This window comes from Symphalangus syndactylus, chromosome 8 (assembly GCF_028878055.3).
Source record: "Symphalangus syndactylus isolate Jambi chromosome 8, NHGRI_mSymSyn1-v2.1_pri, whole genome shotgun sequence".
NCBI classification, from domain to species: domain Eukaryota; kingdom Metazoa; phylum Chordata; class Mammalia; order Primates; family Hylobatidae; genus Symphalangus; species Symphalangus syndactylus.
In genome coordinates, this window is record NC_072430.2 from 59,039,743 (window position 1) to 59,061,100 (window position 21,358).

At 39.5% G+C, this 21,358-nt stretch overlaps 1 protein-coding gene and 1 non-coding gene across 3 annotated transcripts in view; one reads left to right on the forward strand and one right to left on the reverse strand.

Moving 5' to 3' along the window:
* Positions 1-73, forward strand: TRNAK-CUU (transfer RNA lysine (anticodon CUU)). The gene has a single exon. It is a non-coding gene; the product is annotated as a tRNA-Lys (tRNA).
* Positions 74-5,162: 5,089 nt separating this feature from the next.
* Positions 5,163-21,358, reverse strand: part of ACTR10 (actin related protein 10) — a 35,349-nt gene continuing 19,153 nt past the window's right edge. For both annotated transcript variants that reach the window (XM_055289243.2, XM_055289242.2), the window contains exons 8-13: positions 20,402-20,437; positions 16,414-16,493; positions 16,259-16,332; positions 9,823-9,904; positions 8,023-8,224; positions 5,163-5,587 (exon numbers count right to left, since the gene is read on the reverse strand). In XM_055289243.2, coding sequence (XP_055145218.1) covers positions 5,406-5,587; positions 8,023-8,224; positions 9,823-9,904; positions 16,259-16,332; positions 16,414-16,493; positions 20,402-20,437 — 656 coding nt within the window. In that variant the 3' untranslated portion in view covers positions 5,163-5,405. The remainder of the gene's footprint in view (positions 5,588-8,022; positions 8,225-9,822; positions 9,905-16,258; positions 16,333-16,413; positions 16,494-20,401; positions 20,438-21,358) is intronic.

Below are 21,358 nucleotides of genomic sequence, written 5' to 3' on the forward strand. Positions count from 1 at the left end.
GCCCGGCTAGCTCAGTCGGTAGAGCATGGGACTCTTAATCCCAGGGTCGTGGGTTCGAGCCCCACGTTGGGCGGGTAGCTCTTTTTTTTTTTTTTTTTCTGAAACGTAAACGGTTTCACTGAAGCACTTAAACTACAGAGTTCTTAAGCAGAATTAATTTAAACACTTTCAATATTAACCAGATTCTCCAGTAAAAAGTTAACCTTTTGTAAACGAAACAGGTCACAAACTGCGCAATTGAAATCACACGTCCTCCCCGTGTTCTCCTTAAAACACAGAGGAAACCAAATGCCCACTGTTAAAGACTAGTTTTTTGTGTTACTATGCATACTTGGATAGTTGGTGGTAGAGGGCAGTTTTAATTGTTATCTTAACAAACCTATGAGCCCCTCATTTTGGCTGCTCTTCTAAAATTTAAGAGACCGGATGTAAAAACATTCAGAGGCACCTGGGGACTCCGAAGAAAAAGAACCAATTTATCCTTCTCTGTTTTTCTTCCTCTCTCTCTCTCTCTCTGTCCTTTTTCCTCCTTTCAATATGGAGTGTATCCCTGAAGAAATATATAGTGAAAAATAGTTCTTTTTGTAGTGAGATTTATACCACTAGTGCATACATCAAGTTTTCTTCCATTTTTCTTGGGGATGGATACTAGGAAATTAAGATTCTAGTAAAGGCTCTTTAAAGACGTACAAAACAACTGAGATGTGAAAATTAGGATAGGCAATTGGATATGTGAGGGAGGAAAGGTTTCCGCCTTCTCCCCTTTGCACTGAGAACTGTGAAGTCAGCAGAATGTCCTCGCCCACTCGGACCACCACAGCCAGACACATTCCAGGATCTCACCCGCCAGACCACGTAGGCGAACGGTTTATGCTCCTTCCTACCTGAAGCCAACCCTACCTAAAGCACTGGATCCTGTACCCTCCACGTGTCATCCCCCAGCCCTCTACTAAAGGATCACTTTTTCTCCCTTCTTGATTTTTCCGTTCAACACACAAACATGCTGTTATTTATCTTAAAAACTTCGACCTAGTTTCCTCACAGGCTGCCATTCTATTTCTCGGTTCCCCTGTGTAGCAAAAGCCCATCCCCTTTTGCCTAAGCTCGTTTCCCCTCCCTCCCATCTCTTAACCCTGACAATGCCCTTCAGCCATAGACCAAAAACAAAACAAAACAAAACAACAAAACAAAAAAACACCCAGAAAACCCCCACACCTGTTGACAAATACGTTTAGTTTATTACTCATGGCAACAAGGGAGAAGTGTGGGGTGATTCAGTAAGATGGTGATTATAGGATCTTGGCTTTTGTTGGGTAATTTGGGGGAGGGTCTAAGTAAGTAGGGGTTCTGAATTGGGTGCTCTCAGAAAACCAGGGCAATTCTAGGATCTGAAATCTTATCTATAAGGATGGCAGACTAAAGGAGGGATAAAGGTGAAACTGATAAAGTAAGTCACTCCTTTAGCAAGAGGGATGCTTGGTGTTTTGAGTTGGACAGTGACCAACTTGTCTGAAGTGTATGTTATGTGAAAAACAGAAGAAAAGCATAGTTTGCTGAAAGCGTCATATCAATCTGTAATAGCATTGAGGCTTACCTGTATTAGATTAGTTCCCAGATGTCAGGCACTTCTTGCTCTTCTCAACCCACCGTAGTCAGGACTTCCTGCCCCTCCCGGCACACCCCACTAGTCTACTAAACTGTACATGAAAAGGTCATCATTCATCTCCACAAAATCGAATTGTTAATTGCAAGGTCTAATTTACTTGGACTATCAGAAATTTATTACAAATTTGATCACTCCATGCTGGATCCGCATCCCCCTTGGCTTCCAGGACACTAACGCTTTCTTGTTTTCTGCCCTATCTCTCCAGCTACTTCCTTTCCTACTCCTATCTCTTCACTTGGGAGTGCTCCAGGGATGGATGAGTCCTTGGTCCTCTTCTCTATCCACACTCATGCACTTGGTCATCTCACAGTTTTAAATACCAGATACTTGCTGATGATTCACAACTTTTTTTTTTTTTTTGAGACGGAGTCTCACTCTGTCGCTCAGGCTAGGGTGCAGTGGCATGATCTTGGCTCACTGCAACTGCCGCCTCCCGGGTTCAAGCAATCCTCCTGTCTCAACCTCCCGAATAGCTGGGACTACAGGCACCCACCACCACACCCGGCTAATTTTCGTATTTTTAGTACAGATAGGATTTCACCATATTGGTCAGGCTGGTCTCGAACTCCTGACCTCGAATGATCCACCCGCCTCGGCCTCCCAAAGTGCTGGGATTACAGGCATGAGCCACCGTGCCCAGCCGATTCAAAACTTTTAAGAGGGCCCAGATCTCTCTCTTAAATGTTAAACGTCTATATCCATTTGGATGTGTAGTCGATATCTCACACTTAACATGTACAAAGCTAATTCTTGATCTTTGCCCCAAAACTTGTTTCTCCTGTAGTTTTCCTTTTTTTCCCCATTAACGGTAACACCATCCTTCTAGTTGCATGGATGAAAAATATTGGAAACATTATTGACTCCTATCTCTCCAACCCCATTGTGAAAGTGTCTTTCAATATTCCCCTCCCATATTGACTGTGAGCTTGGCCATGTGACTAACTTTGGCTAATAGGACAACAGAAAGCATGATGCAAACAGTGTCTTGAGGAGAACTCACACAATGGAGCTTGGATCCAAGCTGCCAAGTAACAAATCAGTATTCTGAGACCACCATGCTGAGAGAGCCTAAGCCAGCCATGTGGAGAGAAGCATGTGGAAGACAGAGAAGGCATGTGGAGAGCACTGACACTGAGACTTGTAAACAAGGCTGTCCTAGACCTTCCATCCCAGCACACCAATTAAATACAGCCAGGTGGCTATCTCCAGCTCATACTACGTGGAACAGAACTGCTCACCTGAGTCTTGCCTGAATTCTGACCCACAAAACCATAAGCAAATAGGATTCATATTGTTTTAAGCTACAAACTTTTAGAAGTTTGTTACATAGCAATAGGTAACTGAAACATCCACGTAAGATCTATCAGGAAATCCTGTTGGTCTACCTTCCATGTATCCAGAATCAGGCTTCTCATCTTTATTGCTAGCTGGTTTAAAACATCATCTCACTGGGATTACTGCAATGGTTTCTTAACTGATTTTCCTGCTTCAGTTTGTCTGTCTAAACTCTATTCTTAACGCAACATCCAGAATAATCCGGTTTAAACAAGCCAGATCTTGTCATTCCACTCAAAACCCTCCAAGGGCACCCTGTTTCACTCAGTAAGATGTATCCTTACAAGATATCCACCCACTCCCCCATCTACTATTGCTTTTCTTCTCCTTGCTCACTCTACACAAGCCAAATTGGTCTCCTTGTCAATCCTGGAATATGTTAGGTGTGCCTTTCCTTAGGAGTGTTTTTTTTTGTTTCGAGACAGGGTCTCACTCTGTCACCCAGGCCGGAGTGCAGTGGTGCGATCTTGGATCACTGCAGCCTCCGCATCCCGGGTTCAAGCAATCCTCCTGCCTCAGCCTCCGGAGTAGCTGGGATTACAGGCATATAGGACCACACCTGGCTAATTTTTGTATTTTTGGTAAACATAGGGTTTCACCTTGTTGGCCAGGCTGGTCTTGAACTCCTGACCTCAAGTGATCCACCCGCCTCAACCTCCCAAAGTGCTGGGATTACAGGGATGGGCCACCACAACCAGCTTCCTCTTCTTACAAAGATGCCAGTCTTACTGGGTCGGGGCGCCACCCTAATGATCGCATCTTAATTTGACTACATCTGCAACTCTATTTCCAAATAAGGTCACGTTCACAAGGTACAGGGGTTGGGACTTCAACCTATCTTTTTGAGGGACATAATTCAACCTATAACAGAGGGCTACATTCCTTAACTTCAGCCACTAGTTGTCTGCTACTTTATAGCTAGTTTTAAAGCTCTATTTCAGTCACAGATCCTGTTTTTGATATTATTCAATGATGAAAACTTCTCATAAATAATCTAAATTCACCAAAATATGAGATCAATATAAATGTAAAGTTCATGTTTACTGAAAAAAGAGATGTTAATAAAATAGTAAATCCATCCAATTGGCAATTAATACCATACCTATTCCTGGCAATCCTCCTGGGAGGTTTCAAAGTTAAGAAATAGACAAGCCTTGTTCCAATGGAGCTTATATTCCAGAAAAGAAGATAAAACCTCTGTCGAAACGATTACAAGGTAAAAGTTAGAAGTGCCCCAATTACGGATACTGTGCTTAAGGAAAGAGTGCTATGGAAGAGCGGTAGGACTAGAGGACACAGGTATCCCGAAAGAATGAAGCCAGCAAAATTTCAACAAGAGGTAGTTCATTAAAAACAAATGAAAAAATAAAATAAAAGTTAAATGATTGAGTACATATGTCAAGAACCTCTGCCTTGAGAAGATTATAATAAAGCACAAACGCAAAAATTAATGGCATTGTGACTACATTTTTATAAAGCAGCTGTAACCTTATATAAAAATGAAGTATCTTTTTTCTTAGAAATGTAGAATTGCTCATTAAACTGTAAAGTTAAAAAGTGAACATTTCCACATTTTGCTTAACAAATGCTTGACTATGTTACCAAACATTCTCAGTCCAAAGATCAAATATATTTCTGGAAAAACAACATTATTATAATATGGACACCATAAATATATTTTTTAAATGGACCCATGTTAGTATTTGAAATAACTGGTAATGGTTAACACTATTTATGCTTTAAATGGAGTAACTGCTGGAAACACATTTAACGAGCCCAGAACAGGTTATGTGAACTGTGGAGAAATATTATTCTTTTCGAAAAACAAGCAACATAGGCCAGGTACTCTGGTTCACGCCTGTAATCCCAGCACTTTGGGAGGCCGAGGCGGGTGGATCACGAGGTCAGGAAATCGAGACCATTCTGGCTAACATGGTGAAACCCTGTCTCTACTAAATATACAAAAAATTAGCCAGGTGTGGTGGCGGGCGCCTGTAGTCCCAGCTACTCAGGAGGCTGAGGCAGGAGAATGGCGTGAACCCGGGAGGCAGAGCTTGCAATGAGTGGAGACAGAGCCACTGCACTCCAGCCTGGGCAACAGAGCAAGACTCTGTCTCAAAAAAAAAAAAACAAAAAACAGCCACATAACAAACTTCCAAAATCAAACTGCTTTACTATACTTTATTGATATAAATACAACAAATTTCAATAAGCACCAGCTACCATTTTACCACTACACAAGAAACAAAGCCAAAAGAATTATATATTAATGCAAAGAGTAAACACACAATGCTTTCACTTCCACTATAGTCCTCTATAACAAAACATCCTACATACTTTGTACAATTTGCTTATAATTGGTTAAATATTTGATATGAAGCAAGGTTGATTTTTAATCAAACTTCTATTTCTCAGTGGAAAACGCTCTCTTCATCAGAGGTGGTTGAGTTTTCCCGACATCAAACATCATTTCCAAAGGTGGGTTATTGAGAGAACACCAATCAGGTATACGGCCCGTCTGATTATAATATTCCTTTGAAACAGAACGGCTCCCAAGTATATCTTGTAATGCTCCAAAAATAGCCCCTGTGTGACAAAAATATTTTTTATAGCTAAGATGAAAACTTTTACCCCAGAAAACTTTATGTACATATACATCTACTTCACTATATGACAAAAGTGGACTGGTAAAATTCAGCAATGCATAGCCACAATCTTCAAAGTAATTCCAGTTAAGCCATTCTTTATTTTACATTTTGAATAATAGGGTAAGCCATAACTCCATGTTAAAGTAATTGAAATGGCCTTTAGCAAATAATAGTGAATATGATAACAAGTATTATTGCATTTAAAAGCAAGTGAGATAGAGTGGAGTGAAAGTATTTTCAACTTTGTGTAAATACAATCAATAAGATTCTGAGTTTTCTCTCTCACAACTAAGGTTACATATCAATAAATAAAATGTTACTGCAAAACCCAATACACGTCATCATAATGTCCTAACATTCTATACTGAAGACCTTATTAAGACCCACAAGGCAGTCTTTTAAAAACAATTCCGTTACTAAATCAATTTGTCCTAGATCAAAACTACGTTGACCAAATTCTATTTTACATGAAATAATATAACATTCATTTTAAAATGTCATACTACTTTGTTTTTCTCTCTGAATGTACAATCCTGATACCTTCTAGCTCTAACTACATCATAAAACACGTATCAGAACGTATATAAACATACATATTCATAATTGTTTTTCCCTTCAAAGTAGTTACAGCTGACTCTTGAACAATGCAGGGATTAGGAGTGTGGACCCCCAAGCAGTTGAAAATCCATGTATAATTTTTGACTTCCCCAAAACTTAACTACCAATAGTCTACTGTTGACTGAGAAGTCTTACCAATAACATGAATAGTCAATTAACACATAAACAGACCAGTATCTATATATATATTTTTATACATTCATAATGTATCTGTTTCTTAATTTTTTTTGATATTTCTAGGCTACGTGGTTTGTCTATGTTTTTTCAAATTGTTGCAAATCTCCAAAATTTTTCCAGCATATTTCCTAAAAACAGCATATGGGTGGACCCACATAATTCAAACCCATGTTGTTCAAGGGTTAACTGTACTTATTAGGTTAATTGCTTATTTCAGTGAAACCATCACTACTTAAAACATTTAATGAACTCAGTCACAAATATAGTCATAAATTAAGGGGCCAATTTTCATATGTGGCTCACTAGCTTTGGAAGACATTAAAATAAACATTTTAAGAAATGGTTGGGGCCGGGTGCGGTGGCTCAAGCCTGTAATCCCAGCACTTTGGGAGGCCGAGGCGGGCGGATCACGAGGTCAGGAGATCGAGACCATCCTGGCTAACACGGTGAAACCCTGTCTCTACTAAAAATACAAAAAAATTAGCCAGGCGTGTTGGCGGGCGCCTGTAGTCCCAGCTACTCGGGAGGTTGAGGCAGGAGAATGGCGTGAACCCGGGAGGCGGAGTCTGCAGTGAGCCGAGATGCGCCACTGCACTCCAGCCTGGGGGACAGAGCAAGACTCCGTCTCAAAAAAAAAAAAAAAAAAAAAAAGAAATGGTAAGCCGGGCGCAGTGGCTCATACCTATAATCCCAGTACTTTGGGAGGCCGAGGCGGGCGGATCACCTGAGGTCAGGAGTTTGAGACCAGCCTGACCAACATGGAGAAACCCCGTCTCTACTAAAGATACAAAAAACTTAGCCAGGCGTGGTGGCGGGCGCCTATAATCCCAGCTACTAGGGAGGCTGAGGCAGGAGGATTGCTTGAGCCTGGGAGGCGGAGGTTGCAGTGAGCTGGGATCACGCGATAGCACTCCAGCTGGATGGGCAACAAGGATGAGACTATGTCACAAAAAAAAAAAAAAAAAGAAAGAAATGGTAGCATCACTGGAATGAATTCATAGCTTTCACTATTTTGAGGGATGACTTTAACTAAATGAGGATGTTTACTTAATATCACAGTGCAAATGCCAAGAGAAACAGATATAAAATTCTGAAAATTAATATAATTTAAGAAAAAGTCAGCTGGGCGTGCTGGCTCATGCCTGTAATCCCAGCACTTTGGGAGGCCAAGGTGGGTGGATCACGAGGTCAAGAGATTGAGACCATCCTGGCCAACATGGTGAAACTCCGTCTCTACTAAAAATACAAAAATTAGCTGGGCGTGGTGGTGCGCGCCTGTAGTCCCAGCTACTTGGGAGGCTGAGGCAGGAGAATTGCTTGAACCTGGGAGGCGGAAGCTGCAGTGAGCCGAGATTGCGCCACTGCACTCCAGCCTGGCGACAGAGTGAGACTCCGTCTCAAAAAAAAAAAAAAAAAAAAAAAAAAAAAAAAAGAAAGAAAAGAAAAAGTCAGTGTCAGTTCTATTTATAAAGTGGGCAATTCTGAACCCTGAATGATTTATTCTAATATATCCATTAATAGTGTCATTCAGAGACCAAATACTATATAATCATTATATTTTAAAAGTGAAATTCTTACCTCCCAACCAGGCCACACAATTAGCTTTTGCAGGTGGAGTATGAATTCGAAATGTCTTAGTGCCAAGTGCTTTTTTATATTTTGGTTTTTCTACCAAATACCTTATTTCTGCAAGCAATCTGTGGAGAAATCCTGGCAACATAGAAGTGCCACCTATGACTACCAAATTCTCTGCTAGTTGCTTCCTGGTGTCTATCGGACACTGTTATTAAAAAGAAAAAAAGAAGGATTTATTCTGAACTGTACAAACAATGCTTGACTGAACTTAAGAAAATATACATATTATATGTACTATTATTATACATATTATTATTATTATACTACAGATTAAACAGGTGATCGTTTGTATCACAAAAAGGGCCACAGCAAGGTTTCTTTCATGTAGCAAATATAACCACCATAAAAATACTGCCAAATATATACATAAACTTTAAAGATTTAAAAATATTTTAAAGTCTAAAAGCATAGAATTTTACATCCCATAGGGCATATGTGAGTGTTCTCACTGTCAGGGTAGCAGTGATTAAGTAGGGCAAAGAGCATGAGAAGAAATAACTTCTCTTTTTTGGGGTAAGGGAAGTATGTGGAAATTTAATTTTTCTAAGGTGTATTCACAGTGCCAGTTGTTAAGTGGGAAGATAACACTCCTAGAAAAATTATGGTTCTACATTAGTTCTCTTTAAGAGTTAGCAATGATAAGGTCCTTCAATGAATGGAGCCCTAGAGGTAAACATATCTTCCAAGGCAATGGTATTTCATGTGAAGTCCTATAATTACATAGTCATTAAACAAAAGAGACATATTATTACCATATGTCCTGTGGAATTTAAAATTGAATACTATACAACCCTGAATTGGAAGGAACCACAAGCCACACTAGGTACAAAATAAAAATCTGGTCCCTGGTCTTAAAAGAATGCACATGTCGCTGGGCTTGGTGGTTCACGCCTGTACAGCCCTTTGGGAGGCCGAGACAGGTGGATCACCTGAGGTCGGGAGTTCAAGACCAGCCTGACCAACATGGAGAAACTCCATCTCTACCAAAAATACAAAATCAGCCAGGCATGGTGGCACATGCCTGTAATCCCAGCTATTCGGGAAGCTGAGGCAGGATACTCACTTGAACCCAGGAGGCGGAGGTTGCGGTGAGCCAAGATCATGCCATTGCACTCCAGCCTGGGCAACAAGAGCAACACTGTCAAAAAAAAAGAAAAAAAAAAAGGCCAGGTGCGGTGGCTCACGCTTGCAATCCCAGCACTTTGGGAGGCCGAGGTGGGCGGATCACAAGGTCAGGAGTTCAAGACCAGCCTGGCCAACATGGCGAAATCCTGTCTCTAAAAAATACAAAAATTAGCCGGGCAAGGTGGTGGGTGACTGTAATCCCAGTTCCTCAGGAGGCTGAGGCAGGAGAATCACTTGAACCCGGGAGGCAGAGGCTGCAGTGAGCTGAGATCGCGCCACTGCACTCCAGCCTGGGTGACAGAGCGAGACTTTGTCTCAAAAAAAAATAAAAATGCACATGTCCATGGCACTCATTATCCTGGGGTTTGGAATGTTGTAGATGCCCTTTCTCAGTGCCAGAGTAAAACTCATGAACTATAAAATTTTAAAATGAAAGTTTAAAAAGTTAAAAAAAGGACCGTATTCTGTAAAAATAAATAAAATTTAATAAGCAGATTAGTTGTTGACCTATATTAAAAATAATACGTGACAAGGATTGCTAGTTGCCTAAAATAACATTTAAAATTTATATTTAAAGGACCGTGATAATAAAGGTAATTTTTTGACAAGATAAAATACCTGTATAAGGGAATCCAATATTAAAGTGGCAACTGATTGCTCTTCATTATCTTGTTCAAAAAGAATTTCCACAACTGAATCCCTAATGGGATTTGAAAAAGAGAGCTTTCTGTTGGTGTCACGTATTATAATATTACACAGAATATACCATTATTTCCATTTACATAGTATTTTTAAGTACCAATACTACATTAACAAAGAATAATTATTAAAATACAAGGTGTTCTCATTTGTAAATGGAGAGGATAACAATGCCTCCCTCACAGGGGTTGAGGTGAAGATGCAATGAGTTAATAGAACAGGGTCTGGCACATAGAAGGCATTCCCTAAATTGTTAGCTGTTACTATTATTATGTATAGATTTACGTTTATTTGGTGTCCAATTATAACTCCCCAAACCTAATAAGAGAAAAGAAATAGTATTCTATGGAAGTTAGTAAGATTCAACAAGCAGATTAGCTAGTGATACAAGAGATTTACAAGCAACCACCCCCCATTTCTTTGTTTTTTAAAATACAAGGATCACTAGTTGCTTAATAAAATATCCATTTTCCAGTTTAATCTCAAATTAAAATTACTCTATTTTTGGTAGCATGAGGAAGATCTTTGTGGTGATGAAAGAGTTCTATATATTTTTTTTAAATTATATATGTATTATATTTAAGGTACACAACATATTTTGATATATACATATATATACACACACATAATAAGTAATTACTACATTCAAGCAAACTAACCTATCCATCACCTTCCATAAGTAGTAAGAGCACCCAAAATCTATTCTTTTTTTTTTTTTTTTTTTTAGACAGAGTCTTGCTCTGTTGCCCAGGCTGGAGTGCAAGTGGCGTGATCTTGGCTCACTGCAAGCTCCGCCTCCTGGGTTCACGCCATTCTCCTGCCTCAGTCTCCCGAATAGCTGGGACTACAGGTGCCCGCCACCGCGCCCGGCTTATTTTTTGTATTTTTAGTAGAGACGGGGTTTCACCATGTTAGCCAGGATGGTCTCGATCTCCTGACCTCGTGATCCGCCCACCTCGGCCTCCCAAAGTGCTAGGATTACAGGCGTGAGCCACTGTGCCCAGCCCCAAAATCTATTCTTGGCAAATTTTCAGTATAGAATACAGTGTTACTAACTAAAGTCCTCATGCTGTACATTAGATCTCTAGGCTTATTCAGCACTCATAACTGCAAGTTTGTGTCCTTTGACCCTCTCCTCATTTCCTTCCCCTCCCAACTCCTAACAACCACTGTTTTACTCTCTGTTTCTAGATATTTGACTTTTTTTTTAGATTCCACGTATAAAAGTGAGATCAAGCAGTATTTTTTTTTCTGTCTGGCAATAGTTCTGTATCTCCATTGTTGTAGTGACTGTAGAAATCTACACATGATAAAATAACACAGAACTGACATATATTTTATGCCAATGCCAACTTACTAGTTTTGATATCATATTATAGTTATATAAGATGTTTAACCATTGGGAGAAACTGAAAGGGTATATGGGACCTCTCTGTATTATCTTTTACAACTGCCTATCTGTAGGATTTGAAAATAAAAAAAGATAAAACTCCATTTTTAAGCTGGATATATTGTGCCTCCACCCCATCCCACTAGTTAAAACATTGTATTTACCAGCCTCTGGCCAGATGCAATGACTCATGCCTATAATCCCAGCATTTCAGGAGGCTGAGGCAGTGCAGGGGAATGGCTTGAGGCCAGGAATTCGAGACCAGCCTGAGCAGCACAGTGAGACCTCATCTCTTAAAAAAAAAAAAAAAACAAAAAAAAACAAAAACATCTTTCTTGCAACTAGATGTAGTTAAGTACCAGACAACGAGATGGAGGCAGAAGTAATATGTCGGACTTTTTTTTTCCCTTTTGAGACAGAGTCTCGCTCTGTGCAATGGTGTGATCCTGGATCAGCCTCCCAGGTTCAAGCGATTCTCATGTCTCAGCCTCCCAAGTAGCTGAGATTACAGGCCTGTGCCACCTCGCCCAGCTCATTTTTTGTATATTTTCAGTAGAGATGGGGTTTCGCCATGTTGGCCAGGCTGGTCTCGAACTCCTGGCCTCAAGCGATCTGCCTGCCTCAGCCTCCCCAAAGTGTTGGGATTATAGGCATGAGCGGTGGCACCCGGCCTATGTTGGACTTTTAATTAAGAGTTAAGTACTTTCTTCTTTCCCTTCTTAGGACTACCTGCTTGAAACAAAAACATGGTAGCTACAACTCCAACAGCCATCCTGGACCTCAGGGACAAGGGCTACATCTCAGAGATGATAGATGGAAAGATGTTTGGGTCTCTAATATGAGATGATAATATAATCCCTGGATGATCTACCTCTGAACTTCTTTTTTCCTTTAATTTCAAATTTTTTGAGATAGGGTCTTGCCCTGTTGCCCAAGCTGGAGTGCAATGGCACAATCTCAGCTCACCACAACCTCTACATCCCAGGCTCAAGCAATCCAACAGCACTGGCATCCCAAGGTGCTGGGATTACAGGTGTGAGCCACTGCGCCCAGCCTTGAACTTCTTTTAAGTGAGATAAACTTCTAACTTGTTGAAGCCACTATTTTCAGGTTTGTATAACTGTGGCCAAACCAAATCCTAACCAACGCAATACAAAATTAACATACATATACAGGTATAAACTCTATTTTTTATAAAATTGGGATATTATGCATAACTATTTTAAAGCTTTTAAAAATCCTTTTCAAAACATAAAATCCTCTTCATGAGACTCAATCTACTAGCTATTTTTTTCCACTTCACCACTAAAGTATACTAACTGAGGCCTGCAGTATGCTGAACAGGCATAGCTGGTCAGGCCCTTGCCACTATGCCTGCAGACTTCTTCCACCAGTTGAGCTGCATGCTTACAAAGAGTCACTCTTCTTTTTCCAAATCTTTTGTCAGCTGATTTGATATTAAAATTACATAACTTAACAATTATTAACCAATGAAATATTAAGGTAGAAAACAAGTTGTTCTTTCTATGAATGTTGAAAGCTTTGGAAAGACAAGTTAATTTTTAAAAATATTTGTAACATAGATGAGACAACTGTAAAAGTCTAGAAGAAAATAACTAGATGGATTCTGTTTATTTTTAATAGAGATGGGGTTTCACCATATTGGCCAGGCTGGTGTCAAACTCCTGACCTCAAGTGATCCACCCACCTTGGCCTACCAAAATGTGGGGATTACAGGCATGAGCCACCACGCCCAGCCAACTAGATGGATTCTGTACCAAGACTGATTCCTAGTAACTTTAAGCTCTTACTGTACTTATAAAAAGAAAAAAAAAAGCTGGAAATCATAAATTATGAATTACTGGTTTATATAATTTTAAGTCAGAACTCTATAAGCAGACTTAGCCTCAAAGAAAAGGTCTTGGAAAAACATAAATACACATAAATTTTAAGTTAAAATAAAATGTTTAGTATACGATTTTTTATAATGGTCCTTTACTTTAAATAACCCTTTTTTTGCTTCACCAACCAACTACTGGTCAGTATTGTGTCTAATTAGAAGGTTTCAATGGAACTATACCTTTTGGTAGAAACAACATGTTAGGCTGGGTGCGGTGGCTCCCACCTACAATCCCAGCACTTTGGGAGGCCAAGACAGGTGGATCACCTGAGGTCAGGAGTTCGAGACCAGCTTGACTAACATGGAGAAACCTTGTCTCTACTAAAAATACAAAAATTAGCTGGGGGTAATGCGCATGCCTGTAATCCCAGCTACTCGGGAGGCTGAGGCAGGAGAATTGCTTGAACCCAGGAGGTGGAGGTTATGGTGAGCCGAGATCACATCATTGCATTCCAGCCTGGGCAACAAGAGCGAAACTCCACCTCAAAAACACACGCGCGCGCGCACACACACACACACACACACAAACAAAACACAAAAAACATGTTAGTAAACGTAAATTAATTGGGTTTGGAATGTAAGACATACTGGCTTCCTTTATTCATAATGCATTTTCCTATTATTTTGGAACCAACAATTCCATGTTCATTGAATTTCCTTTTTTTTTTTTTTAAAGAAAACAGAGATGGGGAGCCGGGGGTGGTGGCTCATGCCTGTAATCCCGACACTCTGGGAGGGCAAGGCAGGAGGATTGCTTGAGTGGGGTTCGAGACCAACTGGGCAACACAGTGAGACTCCATCTCTACAAAAAAATTTTTTTTAATAAGAAAAAAAAAAGAGATGGGGTCTCACTCTGTTGCCCAGGCTGAAGTACAGTGGTACAATCATAGATCACCGTAACCTCAAACTCCTGGGCTCAAGTGATCCTCCCACCTCAGCTTCCTAAAGGCTAGGACTATAGGTGTGTACCACCATGCCTGGCTAATTTAAAAAAAAATTTTTTTTTGCAGAGACAGGGTCTCAAACTATGTTGCCCAGGCTGGTCTTGAACTTTTGGGCTCGAGATATCCTCCCACCTCCACCTCCCAAAGTGCTGGGGTTACAAGTGTGAACTACCAGCCAGGTGCAGTGGCTCACGCCTGTAATCCCAGCACTTTGGGAGGCCAAGGCGGGTGGATCACCTGAGGTCAGGAGTTCGAGACCAGCCTTGCCAACATGGTGAAACCCATCTCTACTAAAAATACAAAAATTAGCCAGTCATGGTGGTGAGTGCCTGTAATCCTAGCTACTTGGGAGGTTGAGGCAGGAGAATTGCTTGAACCCAGGAGAAGGAGGCTGCAGTGAGCCGAGACCGCGCCAGTGCACTCCAGCCTGGGGGAAAAGAGCAAAAATTCCCTCTCAAGAAAAAAAAAAAAAAGTGTGAACTACCATGCCTGGCCTCTGTATTTCTTTAAATAGTTGTCTTCTTCTTTTATACTGAGATCCAAGAAATAATCAGGAGAAAATTTTAAAAAGTAATTTAATAAATATAACTTAAATAAGAGATTAAAATGATATAAAAATAGCTAGCAAAAAGTACTACATTCTTACTCTTTTGCTACCCTGTGCTACCTCCTTTAACTTCTGTATATTTATGTTCATTCTTTTAATACTTCAAGCTCTACATTAACACAAAACCTAATAGGATGTTCAATATGTTACATAATAATAATTTTTTGTATATCTTCTGACCTTATATTTTACAAGGAAACTTTTATAATATAAATTTTATAAAGTTGCATTATAAACAAATGTTGTATTGTTACTAATATGATTATGTAAGTCTTAACAACAACTTATATTGGATCATCAGACAGAATAGTCAAATCAATAAACGGTGAATTACTAAGTCCTAAAGACTGAGTATATTTGGAAAAATGCATTCTTTCAAACAAAAAGTTTTAAAGCAGGAGTCAGCAAACTATGGCCTGAGAATGAAATCCAGCCACCACCTGTTTTTGCATATAAAGTTTTACTAGAACACAGTCATGCTCACTCATTTACATATTATCTATGGCTAATTTTGTATTCCAACTATAGAGTTGAGTAGTTGCAACAGAGACCATATGGACCCATAAAGCCTGAGCAATTTTTTTTTTTTTTTGGAGATGGAGTTTCCCTCTTGTTGCCCAGGCTGGAGTGCAATGGTGTAATGTTCGCTCACCGCAACCTCTGCCTCCTGAGTTCAAGCAATTCTCCTGCCTCAGCCTCCTGAGTAGCTGGGATTAAGGGCATGTGCTACCACAGCTGGCTAATTTTGTATTTTTAGTAGAGACTGGGTTTCTCCTTGTTGGTCAGGCTGGTCTCGAACTTCCAACCTCAGGTGATCTGCCCGCCTCAGCCTCCCAAAGTACTGGGATTACAGGCATGAGCCACTGCGCCCGGCCAAGTCTGAGCTATTTACTTTCTGGTCCTTTACTGAAATATTTTGCTAACCCCTGTTTTAAAGTGTCATACTTCCTGCCCCCCTTCAAAGAATGGTTAGTTTCATGAATTGAACTAATTCTCAATTACCTTGATAAATAGGAAATAATATATTTTTTTTAATTTTTAAAAATTTAAAAAGCTGAATAGGCAGGGCACGGTGGCTCACGCCTGTAATCTCAGCACTGCTGGAGGCCAAGGTAGGTGGATCACCTGAGGTCAGGAGTTTGAGACCAACCTGGTCAAAATGGCGAAACCGTGTCTCTACTAAAAAATACAAAAATTAGCCAGGCATGGTGGCAGGCACCTATAATCCCAGCTACTTGGGAGGCTGAGGCAGGAGAATTGCTTGGACCCAGGAGACGAAGGTTACAGTGAGCCAAGATCGTGCCACCGCACTCCAGCCTGGGCAACAGAGCAAGACCTTGTCTCAAAAAAAAAAAAAAAAAAAAGCTGAATAAAATTAATCGTGAATAATGAGGCTTAACAATAAACACTTAACTGTTAAAATGGCAATAGTGAAATAAAGGCTCATACAAATATTCTTAAAAGCCAAAAGTTTATTTTAGTTTACTACTTTGCCGTAAAAATTAAGATCTAACCTGATTGATCCAAGGACATGTAAAATCTTCTCTCCATCTAATGGATAGTCAACATTTGGGGGTGGGGAGGGACGCTGAAATATAAATATCATAAACATAAGTCCACACATGTTGTAACCTTTGCAAAAAGATGCTTTTTTTTTTTTTAAACTTACCTCATTATTCCCATCAATATTAAATTTTGCTGCTTGGATTTTTAGTCCTCGCTTCAGATCACTTACAAAGCAAGTACGCACTTAAAGGAAGAAAAGGAGACCTTGTTATGGCTAGTTATTATAATTGAACACAGTGTACCTACACCCCAGTCAAAACAATTCTATTCAAGTGAACATGCTCATCATCTATTCCTTTGGATTTTATAAACTCTATTCCCATCTTTAGTTAGCTAACAATAATTTGTTGATTAAAAAAACCTGTTTTGGCCAGGTGCAGTGGCTCACGCCTGTAATCCCAGCACTTTGGGAGGCCAAGGCAGGCGGATCACCTGAGGTCAGGAGTTCGAGGCCAGCCTGCCCAGAGTAGAGATGGGGTGAAACCCCATCTCTACTAAAAATACAAAAAATTAGCCGGGTGTGGTGGCGGGTGCCTGTAATCCCAGCTGTTCCGGAGGTGGAGGCAGGAGAATTGCTTGAACCCAGGAGGTGAAGGTTGTAGTGAGCTGAGATCGCGCCACTGCACTCTAGCCTGGGCAACAAAAGTGAAACTCCGTCTCAAAGAAAAAAACCAAACCAGAACAAAACAAAACAAAAAAACAACCTTTTTCACTGACTAAGGTGTCATAAGACATGTTGTACATTCATCTTGCATAAAATCTCATTTTAAAAAAAGCACCTTTGAGGAAACTGTTGTTTGATATCTCTTGTATAAGGAGGACCACAATAAAAGTTAATTTTACCATCACAAAAATGTAGCTATTCTAACTGAATAGCATATTTCTTTAAACCAGATTTTCTTTCTCCCTCTCTCTGTCTGATTCTTTTTAAGGAATCTTGTTGTGAAAAGATGTTACCAAAAAGAAATTGGAAAAAAAAAAAAGAAATAAAATTAATAAAAATCTTGGTTGGTCAGAGCACAACGCCAATTTTTTTTTTTTGACAGAGTCTCACTCTATTGCCCAGACTGGAGTGCAGTGGTGTGATCTTGGCATACTGCAACCTCCGCCTCCCGAGTTCATGCGATTCTCATACCTCAGCCACCCAAAGCAGCTGGGATTACAGGCACACGCCACCATGCCCAGCTAATTTTTGTATTTTTAGTAGAGACAGGGTTTCGCCATGTTGGTCAGGCTGGTCTCGAACTCCTGACCTCAAGTGATCCACCGGCCTTGGCCTCCCAAAGTGCTGGGATTACAGGCATGGGCCACTGCGCCTGGCTGGTACAATGCCAAATTTTGCTCTTAGTTGCAATTTAACATTCCTTAGTTTTGGGCTTTTTGTAATGACTGTTCCTCGTTAGCACACCCCAACACTACCACTTTCTTTCTACTGTATCACTTTACTTTTTGCATTTTGAAAACTTTTTCTTTTAAAAATTCTATTGCAAAGTATTTTTTATAATAAGCTGCTTAAAATTATTTCAAGGTAGTTAAGGAATACTTTTTTAAAGTAGAGACAAAATTGATGTTAAATGCAAGAAATCTGACAACTTTGTTGTATTACTTGTAAAGCATGTTAGCCATATATATTATGAAAAGAATTATGTATAATATATATGATGTAATGCATATTGATATGATATATATTATACACAATTCTTTTCATAATACATTATGCAGTGAAGTTCATTCACTAATTCAAAACACATGTGTTGAGAATCTACAATATGCTACTATGCTAGACAGTGAGCGAGGCGCTAAAGCTACTTATATGTTTTATATTTTATTCAAGTTCTCGTGACTATCTAAGCAAAGTAAATACCTGGCCTTGAGATCTTTTTTTTTTGTTTTTGAGATGAAGTCGAAACTCACTTGCCCAGGCTGGAGTGCAGTGGCGCAATCTTAGCTCACTGCACCCTCTGCCTCTGGGGTTCAAGTGATCCTCCCACCTCAGCCTCCCAAGTAGCTGGGACTAGAAGTGTGCACCACCATGCCTGGCTAATTTTTTGTAGTTTTATTTTTATTTTTTTGAGACAGAGTTTCACTCTGTTATCCACGCTAGAGTCCAATGGCGCGATCTTGGCTCACTGCAACCTCTGCATCCCAGTTCAAGATCACACAATACAATGAATATTTGTATGCTGCATATTAGTTTTTGTTTTTGTTTTCTTTTGAGACAGTCTTGCTCTGTCACCCAGGCTAGAGTGCAGTGGTCTGAACTTGGCTCACTGCAGCCTCCACCAGGAGATCCCAGGCTCAAGTGATCTTCCCACCTCAGCCCCTCTAAATAGCTGGGACTATAGGTCTGTACCACCACACCTGGCTAATTTTTGTATTTTTTGTAGAGGCAGGGTTCATCACGTTGTCCAGGCTGGTCTTGAACTCCTGGGCTCAAATGATTCACCTGCCTTGGCCTCCCAAAGTGCTGAGATTACAGGGGCCAGCCACTACACCCAGCCTGCATATTTGTTTTATTGTTTTGGTTTTTTTTTTTTTTTTAGACAGAGTCTCGCTCTGTTGCCAGGCTGGAGTGCAGTGGCGCCATCTTGGCTCACTGCAACCTCTGCCTCCCAGGTTCAAGCAATTCTCCTGCCTCAGCCTCCCAAGTAGCTGGGACTACAGGCGAGCACCACCACGCCCAGCTAATTTTTGTACTTTTAGTAGAGACGGGGTTTCAACATGTTGGCCAGAATGGTCTCGATCTCTTAACCTCGTGATCCACCCGCCTCGGCCTCCCAAAGTGCTGGGATTACAGGCATGAGCCACCACGCCCAGCCCCTGCATATTTGTTTTTAACTTAAAGGGTTTCTACTGAACATACCTTCAACAACATGCTTTCTTCGTTAACATTATGGACCTTCTTCCAAAACAATACTCTAGCTCTTAACAGCTACATAACATTTCTTATAATGAAGTTACCAAACTTCATGCAATAACCCTTTTTAGATGGGATGCAACACTTTGAATTTTAATAAATATGCCAGATTGCTTTCCAAAAAGGTTAGTTTGCAATCCTTACTAATAATAATATTCATTTTCCTACAATCTCACTAATACCAGATGTCTTTCAAATTTTTGCCAATCTGATGTCTCCCTGACTAATGGAAGAGTTAAACATCTTTTCACAGGTTGGAGGTCATATGAAAAGAAAATACTCCACATGGTCAACAATTGTTATATCATGGAGGATAGAAATGGAAGAGAGGAAAGGAAACCATTTTACCTGAGATATTTCTGTATTATTTGAACTACTATAATAAGCATTACAAATGATTGAAATTTTATAACAATTGAAAAGAATTTAGGTAATTAAAACACATAAAAGATAACAGGTAATATAATGGAAAGCAAGATCTATTTTGTAGCCCGAGCTCTAACCCTACCTACTTGTGTGACACTGAACAAATAACTTAACATTTCACAGCCCCAACTGTATTAGATTATCTCCAGCTCTATTTAACTCTAAAATCCATTACTGTCTATCTATTAAACACCCTAAATTATTAACATTAATGACATGCCAAGTATTGAAGTAGATTTTATTTTAAATGTATCTTATTTTAGTGAATAAAAATACCAGAAAACCCAATTTGAACATTATCATAGAAATTCACTCTAGCAAAGTAGAAGCAATACATTTCACTTAGGTGAATCCAATGTACTGTATAGTACTTTGGTCACAATTCCGGAAGTTTTTAGAAAAAGGTATAAAGAAAACTAGAGTAAAAAACATTATACTACATCAAACCAGTAGCTTTCTTAAGCAATTTAACTGTTCTTTCACACTGCAAAATACTAGTTCCCTGGTAACCCTGTATACTCTGTATACAATTGAGAAGCTGCTTCAGTAACACATCACTATGCCACAGCTTACCTAAGTGTGAAAAAAAATTGGAATTTGTACTTACAGTATCCCATAGCCTATATATTAAATATTTTTAGGATATTATATTATGAATATATTTTCTATCTGTGTAAATGTTTAGAAGCATATGCCCTCCAAAGTAACACTTAAGGATGAAAGGGACAAAAACGAGAACTTAGTTTACCTTTAATGTCCTCTAAGACACCTTCTGGAACTGAACCTAAAACAAATATTTCATTTAGAATTATACAACTTTAATAATAATTAAAAACAGTCTATTAAATTGCCTTCACATTTCTATTTTTCAATTTAGAAAAAAATTTAAAAATACAACTACTATAATTTTCTCAAAAAGTCTAACAGAAAAATTTAATTTTGTTTTAGGGAAGAAATATCATCATTCAAAGCCAAGACAAACCATGGAAATTGAAGCAAAAAATTGAAGTTTCAAGTTTATCTTTCTGGTGATAATAAATAGTTGTCAGTAATGTGCTAACATATGTTTAAAAAGTACCACACACAATCTTTTAATCTTGTCCTTCAAGGTAAAGGTGACATTTAAAAAAACAACTGAGAAAGTACCTATTCATTCTTTTTTGAATTAGGTTCTAAATACTAAATGAAAGAGGCTCATTGAAAGTTCACCTAAAGATACCAAGTATATCTATCTTCATGCAATACAGGGAGCCTTTGGAAAGTGAATGTTTGGATATATTACCATTGTTATAAAATTTTGTTGCCAAAAATCTGTCTCAGAAACAAAATTTTCTAACCTAAAGTCTTCAAAACTAAGAATTTTTAACCTTGGGGCCAGGTGCGGTGGCTCACGCCTGTAATCCCAGTGCTATGGAAGGCCAAGGTGGGCCGATCACCTGAGGTCAGGAGTTCAAGACCAGCCTGACCAACATGGAGAAACCTCGTCTCTACTAAAAATACAAAAAGCTGGGTGTAGTGGTACATGCCTGTAATCCCAGCTACTCAGGAGAATGAGGCAGAAGAATCGCTTGAACTTGGGAGGAGTTTGGGGTAAGCCAAGATCGTGCCATTGCATTCCAGCCTGGGCAAAAAGAGTGAAACTCCGTCTCAAAAAAAAAAAAAAAAAGAATTTTTAACCCATTGTAAAATATGTAAAAATATTTTC